Raw genomic sequence first — 22,255 nt, 5'->3', positions numbered from 1 at the left:
CTATGAGCCTCCTCTCGTACCGTGAGCTTTCGGCTAGCGTATAACTCTGGGTGCTCTCCACCATTGTCGTCCTCCTGACACGACGCAACCCCCAACCCACCATTGCCTGCATCACACTGTACAACGAAGGGTCGGTCGTAGTTCGGGGCACGCAGCACGGGAGAAGCCGAGAGAGCCGCTTTGAGCCTCTGAAACGCGTCCTCCTTAGCGTCATCCCAAATTACTCTTTCAGGGGCCGATTTTCTTGGGACATCGGTAAGTGGAGCAGCTAGTTCTGCATATTGGGTAATGTACCTCTGGTAATATCCCGTCAACCCTAGAAAAGCTCTGGTGTTCGACTTTTTTTAGGTAGTGGAAACACCGTCACTGCTTCTACCTTTACTTCGTTGGGTCTCCTTTTGTCTTGGCCTGCAATATGACTGGCCTAAGTACCTTACCACGGCGTGAGCTAACTGGCATTTCATAGGTTTTACAGTGAGACCTCGATCTCTCAAGCACGCAAAAACTTCACGAAGGTGATAGATATGCGCCTCCCAGGTGACAGAAAATATAGCTACATCGCCTGAATAAGGGCGGGCATACTCCTCCGCGCTTGTTAACACCCTGTCCATTAACCTTGAAGAACAGAAAGGAGCATTTTTGAGCCCGAAACTCAACACAAGGGGTCTAAATGTGCCCGTCGGAGTCACGAAGGCAGCGCACTTGCTGGCTCGCTCCGTCATGGGCACTTGCCAGTAGCCCCTAACTAAGTCCACAGTGGATACATGCCACACGGCACTCACGTTGTCAATATTTGTAATGGGATACACCTGATCTTTGGTTATCGCATTCAGCTTCCTATAATCAATGCAACGTCGTGGGTCTTTCCCCGGGACCTCTACAAGAATGAGCGGAGAAGCATAGAAGCTCTCGCAAGGTACGATCATTTTAACTTTTAGCAGCCGCTCAACTTCTCTTTTTAATGTTTCCTGCTGTCTAGGTGCCATCCTGTAAGCTCGTGATTTCACTGGAGTCCCGGATGTGAGTTCTATGACGTGAGTCATCAGCTCCGTCTTTCCTGGATTTTGAGAAAACAAATCCATGTTCTCTTCTACCAAGTTTTTTTAGATCAGCCAATTGCATGTATGTCAAAGCTTCCTGTGATGCAGCGACCCTCATCACATCTTCCGCACCCGTCATTTCGTTCATTGCACTTAGGCAACGAATTTCTGTCACCACTTCCTCCGTGATGTTGAGGGCTTAATTAACAGTTTGCTCCTTAATAAGAACTTCTCTCGTCACTTTTGCTAGTATGCTATCCAGCGAGCTAGAGCACGGCAGAACAATGAACCCTTCGACACATTCGGCGCCGCTCATCAAAGCGCTCTCGAACTCGGTTGCCTTTGTTGTTCTTCCTGACCGCCTAACAGTCTTCATCTCTGTATTTTCAACAATCTCTATTTCATGTTTCACAGCCTCTCCGTCACTAGTCACAGATGTTGAAACATTTTCTGGTTCAATTGCTGACTCATCGCCGAGTGGATTGCTCACTTCCACGTCGGTATACCGTTCTTTCATTTGCAGTTTAGCAGCCAATGCACGCGCTTTAGATCTCGTTAGAGCCTGAACGCTACCCCCCACCCAACCTGTACCCTGGTCCCTCAGTAGGCGATCGGTACGGTTGGAGAACAAATTAGGGTACTGCAGCGGCACCTTGTTAGAAACAGCCGCCTCAGTACAGACTTCACCGAATGGCCCGCTGAGCACCACATCTGTGACCGGAAGGCAGACACTTGTGTGCTCTAACACAGGCTTTACCCAAGTGCATTTGTCATTGTACTACTCCAGCTTCCCATAATCCGGGCGCAGCGGGTCAGTGGTTGCTCCACTGTCCTGCAACACGTTAATTTTTCCCATTCACCTGCAGTTTAGACAGATACGGTTTGAGCAGCTCATCATTAGTCTGGGAGCCAGAAGCGTACGTGAACACAACTTCTGGTTTGCGGCAGCCGACAGCTATACGACCGGTTTTGTTGCAGTTAAAGCACGTCACCGGCGTCCATTCTGCGAACAAGCTTTTCATTGAGCGTTTCTCCCGAATCTCTCTTCTGTTCCTCTACCGGCTTCTCGTGAACCTTCGGCTCCACTTCTTTCGCAGCGTCTTTCACATTACTGGGCTTAGCTGTACTCTTCTAGCCTCTTTTCCACCGCACCGGCGATCATAGGCTTATCTTTAATGCCTCTGCGTGAGGCAATACTGATCCGCCAGGTCAATGGCTGACTGCGCCGACTCGATACGATCCCTGTCTTGGATCCAAAGTTTCATTGCCTCCGGCACCTTTGAGCGAAACTGCCGTAATGCAAACAACTCTAACGCCTTTTCAAAGCTGCCAAATGTTCTGGCACTCTTTAACCACTCGGCCAAATTTACCTTAACTCATAAGCAAACTCGGCAAAAGTGGCGCCCTGCCTTTTGTTCAGACTTCGAAATCTCTGCCTGAATGCCTCTGCTGACAAATGAAACCGCATCAATAGGCTCTTTTTCCCTTGATCATAGTTGTCAGAATCATCCGTAGACAACCTCGCAGGCGCATCTGCTGCTTCGCAGGGCAAAAACTGAGCAAGGGTCGCGCCCAAGTGCTGCGAACCAATTTTGACTTTTCGCAAGTTCTCTCGAAGTTTACAAGATAGAGGCCTATGTCTTGCCCAACCTTGAAGAGCTGCATAAGTTCAGATAGATCATAAAGGTCATGTCTATCTGCTCCCTCTGACTCCGGAACCACCATTTGTCTTTCTCAACTCGACTTGAAGTCGAAGTTTCTCTGTCTGAAGCTCTGTTAGCTTCTGCTCATCCACCTTGCGCCTTAGGATCTCGTTCCACATTTCTACGATTTCCTCTTGCGCAAGATCCGTGCCTCAATCACTTCAATGATGCTTGCTTTCGTCATTTGAAGCTGAGAGAGAGACAGAGAAAACTTTGTTTGGTCCATTAAGGGTTTAGCGTTCTGTCTTCGTCTTCATCGCTGTAGACGCATGACCTTCTTAGCAGGGTTGGGCCGCTAGTCCAGGGCTCCACTGAGCCGCGCTGCTTCGCTTGCGTGCTGCACCATTGCTCTTCGGGTGGCGAGCTCGCAGCTGGTGCTCTCCCACTGCTCCGCACTCGGGGTTTTGTGTTGGTGGAATGTGTAGTTACGTTTACACTCCCAGGTTATATGGTAAAGCGTGGGAGTGGCCCCGCACCACGGGCATGTGTTCCTAAATTGTGTAGGATACATCTTGCTTAGTATATGTAAGTTAGATAAGGTTCCCGTTTGCAGCCTCCGCCAACTAGCTGCTTCTTGCTGTGTTAAGGCTTTGTGCGGCGGGGAGTATCTAATTCACTTGGCTCTGTGGTAGTTCAGTAACTCTTAATAGCCGATCTCCACGGTGAAGTGCTGTTCCAGGGCGTGTGGCCGCTCGACTCGGTACATGATCTCGCGAGCCAAGCTGTCTGCCTTTTCATTTCCTTCTATCCCCGTGTGTGCCGGAATCCAGATTAGTTTGTGGGTTGCGGTGTGTCTGAGGTGTTCTGCCTTGCGGAGAATAGCTAAGGCAGCCCTGCAGATTCTACCCTTTGTGTAGTTCCTGCATGTATCTTGAATCCGTTAAAATGACCATTGATTTGTCTTTTCGATAGCCCTCAGCCGCTGCCAGCGCAACAGCGACCTCCTCCGCTTCCACTATCCTGGAGCTACGTGTAGTTGCGCAGGCGATTAGCTTGCCTGCGTTGTCAACCACTACCGAAGCTGCCTTAATGTAATTTGTATGTCTGTTCCATGGATACAGTGTTGCATCCGTGAAAATCGTGTTTTCTAGTTTGGCTAAATGCCTTTCCACATAATCTGCCCGCGCCTGCCTTCTAGCCGCGTGGAGATTTGGATCCATGTTTTTCTGAATGGGATTGACCTGCAGGGTCTTACGGATCTCTTCGGGTATATCGGCGGATCGATCGAGATGCCTCCTTGGGTCGCGACCTAACCTTGTCAGGAGCGCTCTTCCCGTAGCCGTGTCTCTGAGTCGGTGAAACTGTGCTCCAAGCTGTGCTTCTGCCAGTTCGGCGAAGGTGTTGCTAATCCCTAGTTGTAGCAGCTTGTCGTTCGGTGTGTTTCTTGGTAGGTGGAGTACCGTCTTGTAGGCCGTCCGCAGTATTGTCTCTACTTGTTCCGTTTCGCTCTTGATCATGGGGTGGTATGGCAGCGAGTAGATTACCCTGCTGACTATGAGGCTTCTGACGAGTTTTAGCCTGTCGTCTTCTTTCATCCCATGCCTTCGGTGGGAGACTCTGGTTATCATTCTGCCTACCTGTTCAGCCGACTTGCTGAGCAGGCTGAGTGTGTGGCTGCATTTTCTGCTTGCTTGCAGCCACATTCCCTGGACTCTTATCATGTTCCTCTTCGGGATGTATTGCCTCTCCAGTTTAACCTCGAGGGGTGCATCAGTGGGGTGCCTTCTTACCCTCAGTAGCTCAGACTTCTCTGTAGAGCAGGCTAGTCCTCTTTCCTTCACGTATCTTTCTACGCAGCTTGCTACTTGTTGCAGCTTCTGTTTCTCTCCTAGCGATCCATGGTTCACCCAGACCGTGATGTCGTCTGCGTACATCGCGTGCTAGATGCCCTGGATTCTGCTGAGTCTTTCTGCTAGGCCGATTATCGCCACATTAAAGAGTACGTGCGAGATGACCTGAAAGTCAACGCCTAGCTTCTCGCAAAGGGATGTGAGCTTAGTTCTAAGCAACCGTTTCAGACCCATCGCGGAACACTGGCGTGACAATTTCTTGACCTCTACCCGGAAATACCAAAACACACGCTTCTGCGGCAAGTCCCTTCCAGCGACTAGGATTACACCTCTATACAGTCAGCCTGGTCACTCAAAAAAGCAAAGCCAAGACTCACCAGCCCTAAGCTATCCGTCACTGTGATCTCGGTGTGCTGTCGTCCGTCATACTTCAGGCTCGATCCCACCACTCGCCATCCAGTTGTTGCGTGTGCCGAGGTATGCGTGGCCGGCAGGAGGTCTAGACCCCACTTCACGCAGAGTCAGAGACGAGGACAGCTTTCTCAGCGAAGAATTCTTTATACAATGTTTACATGTTGTCGTGGTTATCAGGAGAGAGCAACAGAGCAGCTGCAAGCTGCTTAAATAACACCCCTCAGTCCCCAGATTCCCCAGACAGTCCTTAAGAACGAAACAAGTTGGACAGAGAGGGTCCAGGCAGCCTCCGTGGTCCTAACGTCACCCTCGGTTGCCGGCGCTTCCTGGAAACGCGCTGCGGTGTCAGGCCGATCTTGCTGCCGCTGAGAACGGTGCGCCGGGCAAGTTTTATGGCGTGTCATAGGCCAAAGGCAACCAACAGCAAGGCACAGTGTCAAAACACAGCCCTCCTTTTTACCGTCCCAAACACAGCGGGAGTCATTCGTGGTGAGGGCGCCGCCCGACGCAGGGGGGCTGCATCGCTGCCGGCACGGAGAGGGGCCGAATAACAGTCCGGGTGCCTGTGGCCGCTTCCGTCGTGGATGCCGTGCAGCCGCGAGGAAAACCGAGCCGTGCCCGCAGTCGTCGTGTGCTCGAAACTGGCACCATGCGGGGATGAATGCTGCCTCCACAGTCGACAAAACATAGTACTGGCCTCCCGTCACGCAAACCCCAGGGCACAAACATAACAGTGCTGACAAAATGGCTTAGCTCTGTTTCTGCCCAGCAATGTCGGAACTATGTGACATCACAAGGTAGAAATAACATTGGTCTTGTTACGGTAAAGCGCCAAAAATACATAATCTTACAAACAGAAACGTTTCACCGATAGACGTCGTTTGCAGCGTTTTTTTTATATATTTTGGTAGCCAATATAAGCAAGAGATCTTTGGAGGAATGGTTGACAAAAAGCACGGAAGAGGTTGATACGACCAGATCTGTTAAAGGCATATGTTAGCGGTACAAGGTAGACAAAAGTTTTCAGCAAGAGAAAAAAAGATTGACATCGATGCAGAAATGCTAGGATGAAAAGGATGTATAGCACACGTGAATAACTCAAGCAGACTAGGTGACTATTTCTCAAGCCCCTTTTCAAAGGGGACGCCCAGAAATCAGCATCATCATGGCAATAAATAAAATGCAGCTAACGTCACGCAATTTTTTTCGGCGGCTCCGATTGTTTCCCGATTATCGCGTTCGCTTCCCCTTATCACAATCTGAATTAGGTCTGCCTTGGCTTTTGGGTAGTCAGCTAATCCAACCATTTCTTGCTCAAGGAAAGAAGCATTATTCAAGTCGATCCTTTACTAAGCGGCCTGTTGCTGAAGTTCATTCGTGAATGGTCTTACATAGCCACGTCGTACTGCGTTCAGTTCGTGGACATTACGGCAGCAAGCCGACTATCATGACATAATTTGTATTACTTTCGCCTCGTAACACTGATGGAAGAGGCACGGACTACCCTGGGGACGTCTGAAAAATTAAACGCACAAGTAAAAAAAAAATTTAAAGAGATGGTCACAAGAGAAATTAGTGCGATACTTTGACAGCGATCATCGCTTTCATTTCTAGCTAAAACACGCAGTGGAAGTCGCTTGCCATAGTGCAGGTTCGCATAGGTGAACGGCCACTTTCGAAGTAGGCGATCCTTAAGCTCTGGCTCCCACGGGCGTTCCTAGAGAAGGCGACCAATGCGTTAAAGTGCTTCTTAAGCTCATATGGTCTACTGGAAGTGCTCTGACACTGCCATGCTTTGACTCATGCAAGTGCTCATGCAAGTGACTCATGCATGCTATTTTTTCCGAAGAACCGTGTAGCTAGTTGGGTGAGTCGCTACAATTGCATCTTCACCTGCAGCGCGAAGAAATCAGACTGGACACTAACAAGGACGCTCTTGTCGCCGTACAGCGCTCATGTTGTGCCATCCTTATTGGAGCATCGTCGGTGTTCGCGCTTTAGGAAGTTCTCCGCCTTTTTTCTCCCATTATCTCACGATTTGCCCCTTTCCCAAGGTATGGTAACACAGTGGATGGTTCCTTTTCGGTTGACCACCGTATACCTTTCCCCGTCCTTCCCCTTCGATTCACTTGGAAGCATCTCCATAAAACAAACTTATCAAATGTGTTTCCTTTCCGTGTAATCTTCATTCAAACATCGGTGCTGATCTTGCAGCCACGTACCTGGAGAGCCTCATAGAGGAGAAAGTCCACGTATGTGACACTCTTCCCTGCGCCGAAAGACCCGTGCTTGGCCAGGTAGGTGTCGACCTGGCGCAGCTTGTCCGCGATGTCGACCAGGAACTGGACCCGCTTCTCCTCGGTGTAGTCGGGACTGTGGCAGACGCGCACTGCAGCCCACCCGATGTCAGAGGCCTGCGATCCGAAGGAGTAAAACATGGGGAACAAAAAAAGTTAATCAGGATAACGGTTGTTTTGCATTCGTAAAATGCTGACATAAATCTAAAATGAACTAGTTACAAAAGCTGGAAGCCAAGCTAACACATTAACGCATCACTTTAGTCTTTTGGTCCCCTCGAGGTCAAAGGCCTTCCGGAGGTCTCCAGTTACCTCTTTGGTGCTTAAGGTGCGAGATTGCAGGCTAGCTGGTAATCCACGTGCACAGTGCGAGAGCAGAGAAGGACGGAAAGGCAGGACAGAGACTAGTGCTTGTCTCTGTCATACCTTTCCGTCCTTGCTTTGCACATCGTGGGGCTTAAAACAGTTCTATCTAATGGTTACACATTTCTTGATCTCGTCCCACCACCTAAATGCCTACTGCTTTCTGTGGTGTCCCTTACCTTAGCGCACATTGTTGCGATGTTGACCAAGCTGGTATCAGCTCTACGATTCACACAATCTGTCCAACTGCAGTTCGTGCTCTTAATCTCAAGATTACATTGAATGACTTGACATTGAGAAACACACTTGTGCGGGTTACGTTATACATAGAAGCAATATCAGGAGGCACTTGTGTACCATATCAGGGCAATCCTAGGGCTATATTGCTTAGAGCTATATAATCCTAGAGCTATATGTCACATATTATTGTCATATATACATGACAGTGTATATGATTAGTTGTTGAAGATGCATGTAACATAGCGCAGTAAGGACAAGGGACAAGTCGAGACAGAGGACAATGTGACGCGGGGGCACTATGTTACATACCTTACGATAAATAACCGACATACCGAAACCTATTCCCTTCTGTAGTTATTAAGATGCCTATTTTCTCACTACATCCCTACTAAAAAATCACGATAGTCCCTAATGGGAAATTTGACCGCAGGTCCATACGGGTTTTTATTTCGCGATATGTTGACTGGAAGGAACAATCCGTCTCGTGTGGCACGTTGTAAATGAAGCGAAGTGTCGCGCGAATGCCTGGCTAATCTGGAGTTCGCGAGTGGCAGCGTGTGAATGACGTCCGGGCCCGGTTCACTTCAGCCGCCAAAGACAGGCCTCCGCTCATGCAGCGCTTTGTTTCCATGTATGGTATCGATGACGCCATCGGTGAACAGACGACGCACGCTAGTGTGGCGCCATCGCGTGGCCATCGCCGCCGCAGTACGCTTTTCTTCCCACTCTTTCGCCATAGCCTCCCCTTCCACTTTTCGCCTCATGGTTTCGCTGCACCCTCCTCCGCTTTGCTCCTTGCGCTCTCTTTGCTATCGGCGTCTTTCATCACCCACTGGGCTCCGCGTTCGCTCTTTCATCCTTCGCTTTGCTCATTCGCTCAATTACGCCGAGGACCCTAACGCAGGAACGGCATGTGAGATACGCCCGTTAGCTATCCTACGCACATTTTCATCTTCACTTTTCCTAGCGAGAGCTTACAGTTTGTTCCATCGTTACTTTTGTGGTCGTTCTATAGATCAGCTGGTCCCCTCCAAACGTTTACTGCGTTGTTTAGAACTGACAGTATGCACGATTGTGTACTTTTTAATAAAGGCAATGTACCCTGCATCACAAGTGTGTGCTCGCTATATACGCTCAAGCCAGGCACGTACCCAGGATCTTTTTTAGGGGGGGGGGCAACACAAGGCAACTTCTATGCAATTGAGGGGGGGGGGGGGGTACTTTACTAGTACAAATGTGAATAACGTCCACCATTCGCCATGAAAACGCGTAAACCCACAAAAACGAAATGAAATAAGGTGTATTTTACGGGTACGCCTGTGCGATACACCTCCCCTTTACTTGGGAAACAAGGAACTAGGTCAAGTGGACTTGCGCAGGGAAGAAGCGCAGGAAGGACACTGCCAAGAACAAGTAAAGAAGCCAAAGTGTAAAATAAAGATTACTTTACTAGAATACACCTTTAAAAACCAGCAGTTGGCAACCACGGCATACAAACCGCGCGGAGTTGTGTTACTTCGCCAGCCAATCACATAAGCAAACAAATCGTTGTCATGAGGCCTTTTCAAAATGGCGTCGTACTTGATAGCTCCGGAGCTTCTGCTATTCTTGAAGAGTCTTTTCATTGGCGGAAGTAATGACGTGTGCAACAGACATGGACAAAGTGTATGGAGTCTGAGCATTTCACTCTTCAAAAGCCTGGAGTGCCGTTCATTTCACTGCTGAAACCGTTTTACTCATGAAACTTCACTGTCAACTGAAGTCAAACTTGACAGCGAATAGTTGTAGCAAAGCAAGCATGTTATTTCAGTTCAATAAAGAATTAGGCTTTGGCCATGCCACTATAATAGGCGAGGCAAAAGGTATAAAATTACGCGCTAATAAATTTATTTTTGCGGTTACCGCCTTATTTGGGTAGAAGGATAAGTTTGAAGTATATAATTATTTGCAGCCTCGCGGAGGAACAGTGGCTGCCTGTTATGAGGGCATGAGCGGGGCTTCACTGGAGACTTAGTTTGTATCCAACTATTCTAGCGTTTTATGAATTAGCTCTGGAAGAATTGCAGAGAAATATATATTTGGGGAACAGTCACAGTTATTTTGGATCCCGCGTTTACTCCTCTACCAAGTGAAGTGCCACAACCGACTCGAATTGTTATTTGGGAAGTTACATAACGATGCGTGGCTGCTAGTCCTGTACAAACGCGTAGGGCGCAGGACGGTGAGATTCTAGACGTACTACGCCCACCGCAGAAGGTTAGAAAAACACCTACATAAGCACAGCAGAGACGTGGCCACGTTAGGCGACTCGAATGATAACTGTAGAAGCGTCATTCAGAACACATGGAACTGTTATCCACTTCCTTTTTCTGTTCTACTTCCTTTTTAAATAAAGAGATGTTGATCCACAAATATTTTTATAAACAACGATTAAATTTGTTATTTTCGGTTTCCCTTCCTGTTTAGCTGTTGCCTTGGCTCTCTGCCTTAGTAGAACGCCTCATTTTTCAACTCCTTGCGACTCTTGTTTCCAGTTGGCAATTTCGCACGCAAATAGGCCTACAATTAGGGAAAAGCTAGACAAGATAACAGGTGACAGTCATATTGCCTATGAGTTTAAGGGTTATTGCAGGGTTTGATGATGGACGCTGTCTCGTATTATTTTATTTTCTACCTTATCTAATCCATATCGCGCGTATAAGGTTCCGAGAATCTCTCATCGTCACGGCCAGCCGTTACTCGAGGAAATAATCAAGCAAAAGAAAAAGTTAAACGCAATTGGCGTTTTCTCTGGCTGCAACCTGTTCCACGTGCATACAGACTAGCTGACCCTGCACGAACCGAATCCCATTCGTGGTCCCTGGATTAGTCTAAACAAAGAAAGTTGAACAAACAAAGCAAAAGCGGTGCGCGCGACCGTCGAAAAAAAGGTGACAACTGGGGTGCGATTTTGTAGAAATGACTTTTTTCATGCCAATGCCTTGTCGCGTGACGTCACCGATTTTGTAAATTGTGTATACGTAGGCACGACGTTTTCTTGGATCGTCCAATCAGAAGCTCCCTTCATTGGCCGGATGCTTCTTTCGTATTCTCTTCTCATTTTCCGGGACTGTATAGCAAATTTGTTTTGTAAAACGGCACTTAATAAAAGCGGACTTCCATGCTGCGCAAAGCAAATTCATTTTGTTACATTACAACGCAAAAGCTGCCGCAGTCCAAAGAAATGCAAACGCAAGTGCTCTATTTTTGAAGCCGTAGCCACATAGTAGTCTGATGTGCATCCAATCCATGCCGTTGAGCGCACGCAAAATGGCAGCCTTTGTTTACCTGTGAACAGCTGACAGCCCCTAGCGTGTCTGTCTGAACAGCTGACAGCCCCTTGCGTGCCCGTAATTGCGGCCCCACCCCCGTCAGATCATGATTGAGGTGAGTAACTATTGCTCGTGTACTGCTTGCATTGTCGTGTGGTTTTCGCTGCATGTCTGACGTGTGATAATTTCTTCTTTAGGAAGGGCCAAGAAGAATTATCCGTAGCCCCCGAGGTCAAACTTTGCAACATAGTGGATCGAGAACTGTCAAGGCATTTTCCATAGGGCACCGCCATGACATAACGATAGCTTCGTCAAAGTTATCGCTGCATCGGTAATACTTCCTGCACTGATACGGTCCGAGAAAGAAGCTGCTACAACATTAAATGTGAGTAGTGACTTCACCTTTTCTTACATTAGTGGTATAAAAAGGCAGAAATAAGTCGTAGTGAGCACTTTATGCAGGCGCTTAGCTTGGACAGAATGTTTGCCTGAATGTGTGCCAGATTTAGGTGCACGTCAAAGAACCCCAGGTGGTCGAAATTTCCGGAGCCCTCCACTACGGTGTGCCTCATAATCGGAAAGTGGTTTTGGCACGTAAAACCCCATAATTTAATTTTTTTAACATTTACATTTCTCAACAAATCATGAATGCTTTGCATTACGCAGACATCAACTGCAACTTAGCACGGGAAATGTATCTGCAATTTCACAGCATGAAACGCACAATGCAATTGCTTAAAACTGTGTGCATGCACCTAACGATGCTGACGCTGCTGTTGACGTCGCAGCTGCCGCCGCACGCTCCTCAAATAACGCATGTGCTGCGCACGGGTTGTGCCAAACATGCCAATGACATTGTCGCGAACAGCCCGCCCTCTCAAGTAGAGCATTCTAGAGCCCGTGTTACGGGGCAGACTGTGTGGCATGGGGTCGCCGTTATTGTCAAGCTCACTACTACTACTGCCGCTGCTGCTGTCGTCATCACTGTCATCGCCTGACTCGTCGCCTTCAGAAAGGCGAAGGTTGTGCAACACAGCACATGCCGCGACAATGTTGGCTGCACGTTCCGGCTCGTAGAGGAGGGTGCGATATCGCTGAAGACAGCGGAAACGGCTCTTTAAGAGCCCAATGCACTTCTCCACTACGGAACGCATGGCGGCATGTGCTGTGTTGTACTGCCCCTCGGCTGTGTGCACTGGAGGATGGCCAGGAACCGGGGTCAGGAGCCACGGCTCCAAGGGGTAGCCACTGTCACCTGCACAAAGATCGAAATAGTACATTGAGTACTCCGCTGACGAGAGGCAAGTTGTCAACTGAGGAAAGCTACAGCATCATTCAACAAAGGTAGACTTCAGGGTTGCAAGTCCCAAGTAAAAGCATGAGTTGAGCATGTCCATACCCGACACAAACTCTTAACCAATTTACAAGTGCACTACTCGGTGCCTGCCACAAACAAGAAATCAACACTTGTTGGTGCTATCAATGACAGTAGTAGCAGTAATGTGTGTTCATTTCTTCTGCTTCTGGCAGTCACTGGGTGCGGAAAGCACTAATACGTGTTGCTTTCGTCAGCTCCTCGCAGACACATAATGTGCTTGTAACTTAACACTTCGAACATTGCCAATGGTGGCAGTCAATGTCTTAATTTTCTTTTTTTACTCCGGAATTACTCATGTTCTTGTGGTTTGGTTAAAAGTTTGGGTTGGAGCGGACACGGCGTTCTGCGCTGCTGAAGCGTGACTGCGCCAAAAAAAATGTTTTTTTCTCACCGAGGAGGTATTCCCCGGCATTCACGATGCGCCCCGCTTGGAACCGCCGGCGCAACCATGTCGTCCGCCAGACAAAAGCGTCGTGGTCCGACCCCGGTCGCATAGGGTCCAAGGCCAAGATTTTCATGTCCGCGTCGCAGATCTGAGGTAAAACGTAATCCAGAGAAAGTGCCCGTTGGCAAGAGCAACGTAACTTTCAAAAAGGATCGCAGAAAACGTGAGTTTTACTTACGAACATGCAGTTGAGGGCGTAGTATCCCTTGCGGCACATGAACACAGCCTTGCGCTCACCCTTGGGTGCGATAATGGCTATGAGGCTGCCGTCTACGCATCCGATGACGCCGGGGATAACGCCGCGCCGAAGGAAACCCTCCTTCACGGCTGCCTTTTCCTCGGCTGTCTTTGGAAAATGGACCCACTTGTTACGGGCCCCTGCGTTCACGACAGCCTCTGCCACACGTCGCACGCACTCGCTCACCGTCGACTGCGACACACGGATCGTCTCCTCGCTCCCAACGGACGCTTGGAAGCTCCCGGTAGCAAAGAAGCGCAGCGCACACAACACTTTCCGCTCCACCGACAGTCCCGTTGCTCGCTCAGCTTCTAGTTCCCCCGCCAGTTCCTCGCACAACAACCGCACCGTTCCCTTCGAGAGGCGAAAACGCCGTCGAAAATGGTCATCCGGCATGTCAAACGCGTCGTCTGGCTCTCCCTGTTCACGTCGACGACGGCGAATAGCCACGGCCATAGCGATCAGGGGGGCGGCCATTTTTTTTATGCCTTCGGAAACGACCCTGCCGCTGGCCGTGCCAAAAATCCGTGCCTTTTGCTCCGCATAATGAGTGCGTCAACGTCACGATGACGATTACAGTTTTTGCGGGTTCCTGACGTCGCATGATTGACAGACAAAATGGGCGCGGCCCAGTCATTTTCGACCAATGGCTGCTCAGTGATGGCGGCTAAAGGCATAGAAAAAGTAATAGAATTCCTACAAAATCGCACCCCTGAATGCATCTCGAGTTAATCGCGTGGGCACTCAATCAATGAGGAAACTGGCCTTCACACCCCAGGAGATGCCGATAACTACCGCCATCCAAAAGGAGCGAAAAAGGCAGCAAAATGTTGACCGCCGAATAGCTGTCAAGTTTCAACATTTATTTGGCCGCGCTTTAGGAATGTGTGCGAGAAGCGGTGGCGTGGGCGGGGAGGGGGGGGATTTATATGCGTCTTAATTTCGGGGGGGGTGGGGGGGGGGGCGGGCGCCCACCGGGCGCCCCTCTTGGGTACGTGCCTGGCTCAAGCCCATTTCTATTCGTCTGGGAATTACTGCACCATGCACTGTACACGATTTCACGCATTCGCAAACTACATTGTATTGATTGCGAATCTCCCATCGGCTTAATTTTTCTTTAGACAATGGGACAATGGAGTGAACGTTCGAGAAAACAATCCGTACGTGGTATATTGAATGTCAAATGCCTGAAAATATTCTGATGGAAAATAAAATACTGTGGGAATATATTTTTCAGGGGAGTCTTTAAGACCCAAATAATATTCTTAGCAGGAAACATATGCGTATTCACCCAGGGCAAAGCACTCATTGAATAACATTTACGTACTTTTTGTCGGTTACATATGTAATATCTATGGTGTCCTTAGTTATACGTAACGCAATTTACGCTGCAAGGCTTCGTCGCAACCGTATATTTACAAAAGGTCGCTTTTGTGCTACTCCGTGCTCAGTAAGAAAACTACCGATAAACTATGACAAATTGGTCAGCTTTTGTTAAGAGGTACTCGAAATATTGAATGCTGGACTGGAATATTCGAATGAAACGACCTTCAGCTATCGAAGGGAACACAGAATGTTTCATTATTTCCAAACTAAGAGAACTATCCAGGTCCCGCGCAGTGCGTTTGAAAAACCTTTTATACTTCCTAAATGTGTGTAACGGTGTTCACAAGTGGACAGCGTTACAATTTTGTTGTCGTGAAGCATATTCCACAGACCTCGCTTCGTTGTCTTTAACCGAAAAGCTGAAGAAAGCAATTGATGGGGGCTACTACGCAGTTTCTGTGTTTGTAGATTTCACCAAGACATTCGACACTATCAACCACCACATTCTTTTTATGAAGCTCGACGCAATAGGCATTACTGGTCTCGCACTCTCATTAATAAAACATTACTAAACAGAAGTCAGTTTGTTAGTCTTTTGCATGATAAATCTAGGCCTAAAGTAACAAATATAGGAGCACCACAAGGTCCTATTCTCGGCCCACTTTATATATATATATATATATATATATATATATATATATATATATATATATATATATATATATATATATATATATATATATATAAAGTATAAATGCAATATATATAAAATACAATATATATAAATGATCTGCCAACTTCTCTTACTACTTCAGAATGCTTACTTTATGCAGATGACAAAACAATTGTTAGCACTGATAAATGCCTACAATCTCTGACACAATCTAAATGACCTGGCTAGCTTGGCGGCTTGGTGCTTCCATAATAAATTGCAAATTAATTCCACTAAAACCAAGTTTCTTGTCATTCACTCTAACCATCGAGTACGTAATTATATCCCGCCAATATATATAAATCAATCTGCAATTGAAGCAGAAGAAAAGGCTAGGTTTTGGGGGATTCAACTGGGTGTCACTTGAAAATTTCAGTCGCATATTGCTCACCTGCGAAGAAAAATGGCTTACGGCATACATGTTTTAATTCAATCGCGTGATATATTTTCTCAGCCTACATTACTTTCGTTATACTGCGCTTTTATTCATTCCCGTATTAATTACTGCATCACATCTTGCGGCAATACCTACAGCAGCCTTGTTTGTCTCCCTTCAACCTTTACAAAATCAATCCATTACAATACTTCGCCGTAGTCCCTGTTGCAGTGACGCGAAAGCCCTCTTACATGCCAACAACTTCGTAACGGTTGACGACACTTTCAAATACAAGCTAGGTATATTATTATTGAAGCAAATCAACAATCAGCTTCCTGTGTTCATCACCCCTCAATCCAACCTAGGGAATACTAACTTGTCAAGGTTTGCACATAATAAGAATTTTATTTTACCTTAAGTTCATACCAACTATGGTAAAAAAACGGCATACTTCACCGGAATCCGTTACTGGAATACCATACAACCGGCAATCAAAATCTCTCAATCATTTGGCAATTTAAAAAAAGAACTGAAAACCTTGATCCCACCCATGTCATATTCCGCCTAATTTTGGTTACTTCCTTTTTCTTATTTTTGTTCTTTCGCTCCCTATCATACCTACCTGATCACAACGTTTTGTTGAGGAAACATCCCATCAGGGGTTGTTTTACATTGCTGGAAATATATGGGACTTCCTTGTTTGCTTTTTTTTCGCTTATTTTTAGTATTTTTCACCCTGTAACCATCCGTCAACTGCTTCGGATTGTTCAATCACCTTTGTTATCTTATCGTTTGATTTCACTACTATTGTTTCTTTCTTCATTTTTTTATTTGCTTTGCCTGCGATGTATCTTATTGTTTGTGTTCGCTACTGCTGTTAGCTACTTTAATTTTTAATATATTCACTACCATAGAAGGTCCCGATTCAGTCTGACTATGGGACCTCCTGTATATACAAATTTTGTTTTTCATTTATAGCTTAAATAAAATCACTTTTGACTGACTGGCACAGCAGTAGTCTTTCTCAAAGCATGCTCGGAACAATCTCTGGTTCCCGAAGGTCACCGTCCACCCCAAGGGACAGCGCCGATTGAGAACCACCAAATCGCCACCGGAACAGTCTTCAGTATTAAAGAACAATTGCCTCTTCAATGAATATTCCCTGTCTATGCCTTGGATCAGTCGCTGGTGAAAACAGCCGCCATGGACAGAATGCGCATGGCGTCGCCTTAACGCAAACGGCGCCTCATGGTTGCGATGAAGGCCACACGAGTAACCCTCCGAAAAACACCATGGTAGCCAACGCCTTTCCCTAGTCAGAGCCGTTCTTCCCATCAAGACGAGACACCAGTCGGAAGCTATGCACAGGGACGGCGTGTTGAGATTCGACTGCTCTTCGCTGGCACGCTGAGCTGCCGACTTTTGTTGCAGCAACTGTACAACGCAACCGACTCTTCTGTCCCACAGGCTCTGAGGTGTTTGGATCGCGCACGTGAGCCGCCGCCGTCGTGAGCCCGTCCTTGAGTACACCGTTCCTGTTAACACAAGCTCGGTCGACATTCGGAATGTCAATGTGCGAATTATGAGGCAAAGAATATTTCTATTTGAATACTGTTTGACCAAGAAAGCGTTTCTCGGTGGTTCATGCCCTGCCACACATCACCTGGTGCTCGAGCATTTCAACCCTGCGCACTGTTTCCTCGTCCTTCGGTGCTAGGCCGTGCTTGCGTCCCAGGTAGCGCAGAATGGCCTGGCTATGAGTCATCCGCACGTCGCCATCGATGATGTAGGGCAGGTTAGGGAAGTCCAGGTCCAGCTCGTACTTCACCGCCAGCCACTCGTCCCGGCTGGGTTCCGGGCCGTCGCCGAAGCCATACCTGCATTACGGTGGAAAAATGCTTAGGGTGGTTTCCCTTATTTTGTTCACATGACAGTCTGTTGGGCTCCTACAACTATCGACGTGGTCTTGCACACATCCGTTCCCCGCGTCCCGAAACTAGATCAATCTCACAACATCCGCAGTTACGATTAAGTGCGACCTGGTTCTTTTTTTTCTCCTTCAAAGCCCTTTGTACTAGTCGCAAAACATTTAAAGCAGCGATAAATTCTTGGAATGCAAGCATATTCAGTTTAACGTCCTGGGGAGTGCGAAGTTGCGTTCTATATGCTCAAAATTGTGAAGAGAATCTTCAATGTCATTCCAAATCGGTTAGTACATAGGGACAAAAATGCCCACTTCCAAGGAAATAATTATAACGGGAGCGAACGCATGCGTTCGGTTTAGGCAGCGAGACAATATGTGCTAAAATAAACTTTAAGGGTACACTAACTATACCTGCATTCATTTTTCTTGCACCAAGTGCTGCAAGACGCGACGGGGGCGGAACGAACACTGGATATGAAGCGGGCACGAGGTGACACAGGGGAGTGTTACAGTACTTAGCGCAAGAAAAATGAGTACACACCAACTAGCGCAATTCATAGCTCTTTTAAATACATGCATCATTTGAAGTTACATTAAAAACAAAGAAAGATTCAAGACATGTTGGAATGTATAAAGTGAAGCTTTAGTGAATCTTAATTAATTACCACACAACAAAATGCTCAATACGGAACTGTGTAGATTCCTGTCCCATGCAACAAGCAACCTCACTCAAGCGTTATGCCTAATGCATCGCACAGGTTCCAACTTTGTTTACGTGCTAAACCGTCCACAAGCTATGCCGAAATGCCAACAGCACATGACGCGAATTCACGTCGAAGCATCGATGTCACGAGAAAGGCGGCGATGTACGGTGTTTGTGAACGGAAGAAACTAACGAGAGGTACGCGCACGTAGAAGTACAACACACGCGTGCAGAGTACATTTCAGCATTCTATATCGCTTCTGTCGCAGTGGCACATAACCATTACAGAGGATATGCGAAGACTGGGCATTTATGCCCATACAAATACCCACTGTGCAATGAATACGCCTTCTTATACCATGCAGCCCTGGGCATGCCACAATACTCCCAACCTAGCGCCAATCCCTAATCCTACACTAGACCAGTGGGAGCAGCCCTGTCCAGATAAAGCTTGCGAGACCAGCTACTGCTGGTGGAGCGGGCTTAACCAGCGGTGACAATTTCTGGACTTTCGGACTCAAGAATCTACTCCCTGGCAGGTATATTTGGGTAGAACGGGGACCAGAAAGCTTCGCTTTAAATATTTCGCAGTGCAGCATAAAGGAAACCTTGACGCTGCCGTTAAGGGCGGCAGCTGTTTCCTACCTAGTTTATAGCTATGCCAAAGGTTGCCATAACAAGCTAATCACAAGAACAAGTCATGAAAGGAGGCACAGAAACAAGCAGTTGCTAAAAGACAGTTGGTGCACCAGCTAGCGCTGCCAACGGTAGCACCGAGATTCTAGTTCGGCAGCTTACAATTATTACTTTTCAATATGAAAGAAAAACAAGTTAAAAAAATAAAACATATGACACAACTTATAATGAAACCGTAAAGGACAGTCGTTTCTCCCCCTTTCATAGTGAGTTAAAAGGCCTGTGCGCTCTTTGGGCGCACTAATAAACAATTAAATTAAACAGTGCTGGGCGACAGATGCAGGTGATACTGGAAAGAAAGGAAAATCATGCTTTAATCAATTAAGCCCATTTCATCGGGCTCGTTGTCCAGCATTCTTAAGATGCGTTCGACCGTGACAACGTTTAGTTGGTTCTGAGCCTGTCGGATTCTTGGCTAGATTTGAGGCATAAATTGGACTCGACCTACGAAAGATGCCATAAAGAAATAAATTCTGTGGAAATCCAAAATGGGGAACGGTTTCAAGAAACAAAGTTGTCAGACGTTGGTAGAGGCGAGCCCTTAGAACGAAAACTTCTTAGAAACACCTTTGCAATTTACCAAAATCTTCGAATCTGCATAACATTCTGTTCAAGAAGGCGAAGACTCCAGGGTCTAGATGTAGTAAAAGAAATACCCAAGTTAGTGGACAAATTCAAAGCCGTCTCTGTAGCACAAGTGCTAGTACAAGGCACGCGTAATGCCAAGGTTGCAAGTTCCACTCCCACCGGCGACAAGCTATCTTTTTGTCTCTTTTATTCCTTTTTTATTATTACTTTCTACATTACAGTTCAAACCAAAGTTAATTTCTTTACGAGGAGTGACATGTGTTTTTTTGTCGCTGTTAGCTACGTTCGGGTGGATGGCAGTGCTGGTATAAAACATGTGGTTTAGCACAGCCAGAAAGCGTTCCGGGCAGAGAAGCCAAACGGCGCTCAGCACGTAAGCGTGCACGATAAGAAGTACGCGAGGTTGTAGAAAGAATAGGAGGCGCTCTAATGTAACGCAGTGCCATATCGTATACTTGAAACTAGATCGCGAAATAAATTGCGTAAACGTTCAACACGCGCGCAACGAATCCGCGCCGACCTTGAACACGGCAAGGCTTCACATATTGGGGTGATGTATAGGAGAGTCTTCTTAATCATTCAAGGAAATACAAATATGGGGCAAAGCGGTTGGAAAACAAGATGTGGCTGCTTCCCACTTCCCACCATTTAGTCTTCTTTCTTAAAGGCGGCAAAATGGGAAGCTTGGGTCTGAAATAAAGGCGATATACCTGAATACCGTAGCTAAAAAAAATACAAGAAAAATGCATAGCTAGTGCACCTTTAGGCATGCTAGAAATTGGGATGCAGTAATATTGTTTTCATCTGAAACTTTCTTCATTAACAGGGAATTTCGTTCAGAACGTAAAGTAGGATTTGGCTTTGGTGCCTGTGTTCGGTTCCTTCTTCCCCGAGCTCCATTTTACTGTTGAAATAAAGCGCATCTGAGCCAATCCGACGTTGGCATCGCGCTCGGTAGTCACAAAATGTGTCAAGCCTCAAGGAAACATAACGTTTGAGCGATTCTAGGCGCTATAATATTGCCAACATTGTTTAGGTTGAATATAACATGAAACCAGAATGGACAAGATGCCCCAAGTGAGTCCCTCGCCATCTACACACGATTTGCAACGAAGCTCCCCTTACTGTAAATAACACTATCTGCATTCCGTATGACAAAAATCCTTCTCTCGGGCAACAAGTATGCACGAATATGCCGTATCGGAAGGGAAATTGAGGATTCCTACTGAGTCTTCAAGATCGGAGCACGCAGGTTTCAATTCTGCAATGGTCACGTTAATTAGTGTCAAAGTAATCAGAGCCATAGTAACTACAGATAATTCAACGCTCAGTTGTTAGCCAAGCAGTGATTATATTAGTTTTGCTTAACGTCTGCCAGCGCTATAATGAGTAAGTAGCTGGAAAGAGAACTCTGCAATTGACCGTCTCTAAATTTTGGCACTTCCGAATTGAAGCAGTTGGTATGTTTTCATTTCAGTCACAGCTAACGTCTCAATTTTTGTAATGATATGAAATAAGCAGTCCCATTCTGGACAGTGTTGGCTTGCGGATCAACTGGGCCTCTTTAAATATCCGACCAAAACTACTACAGCGTTTACAGAGATAACAGTGGGCAGCAGTGAACTAGCTTAAGCTGCTAAAATGATCTGAAAAGTGTATTTTAATAACTTCTTTCATAAAAGTATATTTATTCGTTAAAATCGAGGGTACAACTTCTCCTTTAGTGAACTTAGCTCCGAAACCCTATAGTCTGCACGTGCGTCAGAAGTCATAGACTTCCATCTATTTTCGCACATTTGACCCATTTTGGCACAGAAAATGTAACAAAAACTTGTTAGGTTAAGTCTGGTTATCCTATAACGCAGTCTAGTCCATCAACAATAAATAATGAACTCCAATTGAGTAGGTATTACCAATGTACATAAAGTTGCAGTAAGCTAAGGCATAAACCTAATGTAGCCGGCAACTGAATTTCGTCATCGCATCTTTTTTTGGCTTACCGAGCTTCACGGTGAACTGAAATTTGCTATTGTAGCGTTATTTGCTGATGCAGCTGAAGCGTCGTTGATGCGCTTGGCGTCTGGCTGCCAGTCAAAAGCAGAGTTAACCGTTTCTACAAGGCACGTGCGAAGACGCTGCGGCACTGAATCTGCACGGAGCGCAGCAACCTGACTACGCCGACAGTATCCTTTGTAATAGCATGTGATCTCGCTCGCCTGTAGGGTGTATTGTGTTCCCTCGCGCGATCAGCGCAGGCTAGACCATGGAACGACACACAAATGTACGCCTGCACTTCGATCCGCGTACAGGCGCATCGTCACGACAGCACGTACGGTTGCAAGGACGCGACGAAGTGCCTCGAAAAGCGCCTCGCAATTTCTGTCCGTTACAGATCACCGACTGTATAAGCGCGCGATCAACGCCCCCAGTTATGCCATATCAGTAGAGAGCTAATAGTGATATTGAAAGGATGTCCTAAAGGGTGACTGTAAATACAAGCGAGTCTAGCCTGGCAATCGAGGGCAGCAACTGCTCCGCCCGAGCATTTCTTGCAGCACCACTTGGTAACGTTATCTCACGTCGAACAAACCACATTCTGAGAAATGCGAGACGAAGGCGCTTGTAAGCATTTCTGTTCCTACAAAGGTGCCTGCAACGCCTCGTGTTTTTTTAACAGAATCGAATGCTAGTGGTAAGAAGGGATTACTAGA

General features: G+C 46.9%; 1 protein-coding gene and 1 pseudogene across 1 annotated transcript; both read right to left on the bottom strand.

Annotated features, from left to right (window-relative positions):
* Positions 1–7,136: 7,136 nt before the first annotated feature.
* LOC126522241 (glutathione S-transferase Mu 2 pseudogene) overlaps positions 7,137–22,255 on the bottom strand; it is a 36,224-nt pseudogene continuing 21,105 nt past the window's right edge.
* LOC140218885 (putative nuclease HARBI1) lies at positions 11,883–16,185 on the bottom strand. Its single transcript, XM_072288592.1, has 4 exons — positions 16,182–16,185; positions 13,160–13,359; positions 12,928–13,069; positions 11,883–12,413 (listed from the first exon to the last, which is right to left on the bottom strand). The coding sequence occupies exons 1-4, from the start codon at positions 16,183–16,185 to the stop codon at positions 11,914–11,916; spliced, it is 846 nt and encodes a 281-aa protein (XP_072144693.1). The 3' UTR covers positions 11,883–11,913.

The sequence above is a fragment of the Dermacentor andersoni genome, chromosome 6, assembly GCF_023375885.2.
Source record: "Dermacentor andersoni chromosome 6, qqDerAnde1_hic_scaffold, whole genome shotgun sequence".
Lineage (NCBI taxonomy): Eukaryota > Metazoa > Arthropoda > Arachnida > Ixodida > Ixodidae > Dermacentor > Dermacentor andersoni.
The sequence above is the reverse complement of the archived record's forward strand: the minus strand, read 5'-3'. Positions and strand labels throughout refer to the sequence as shown.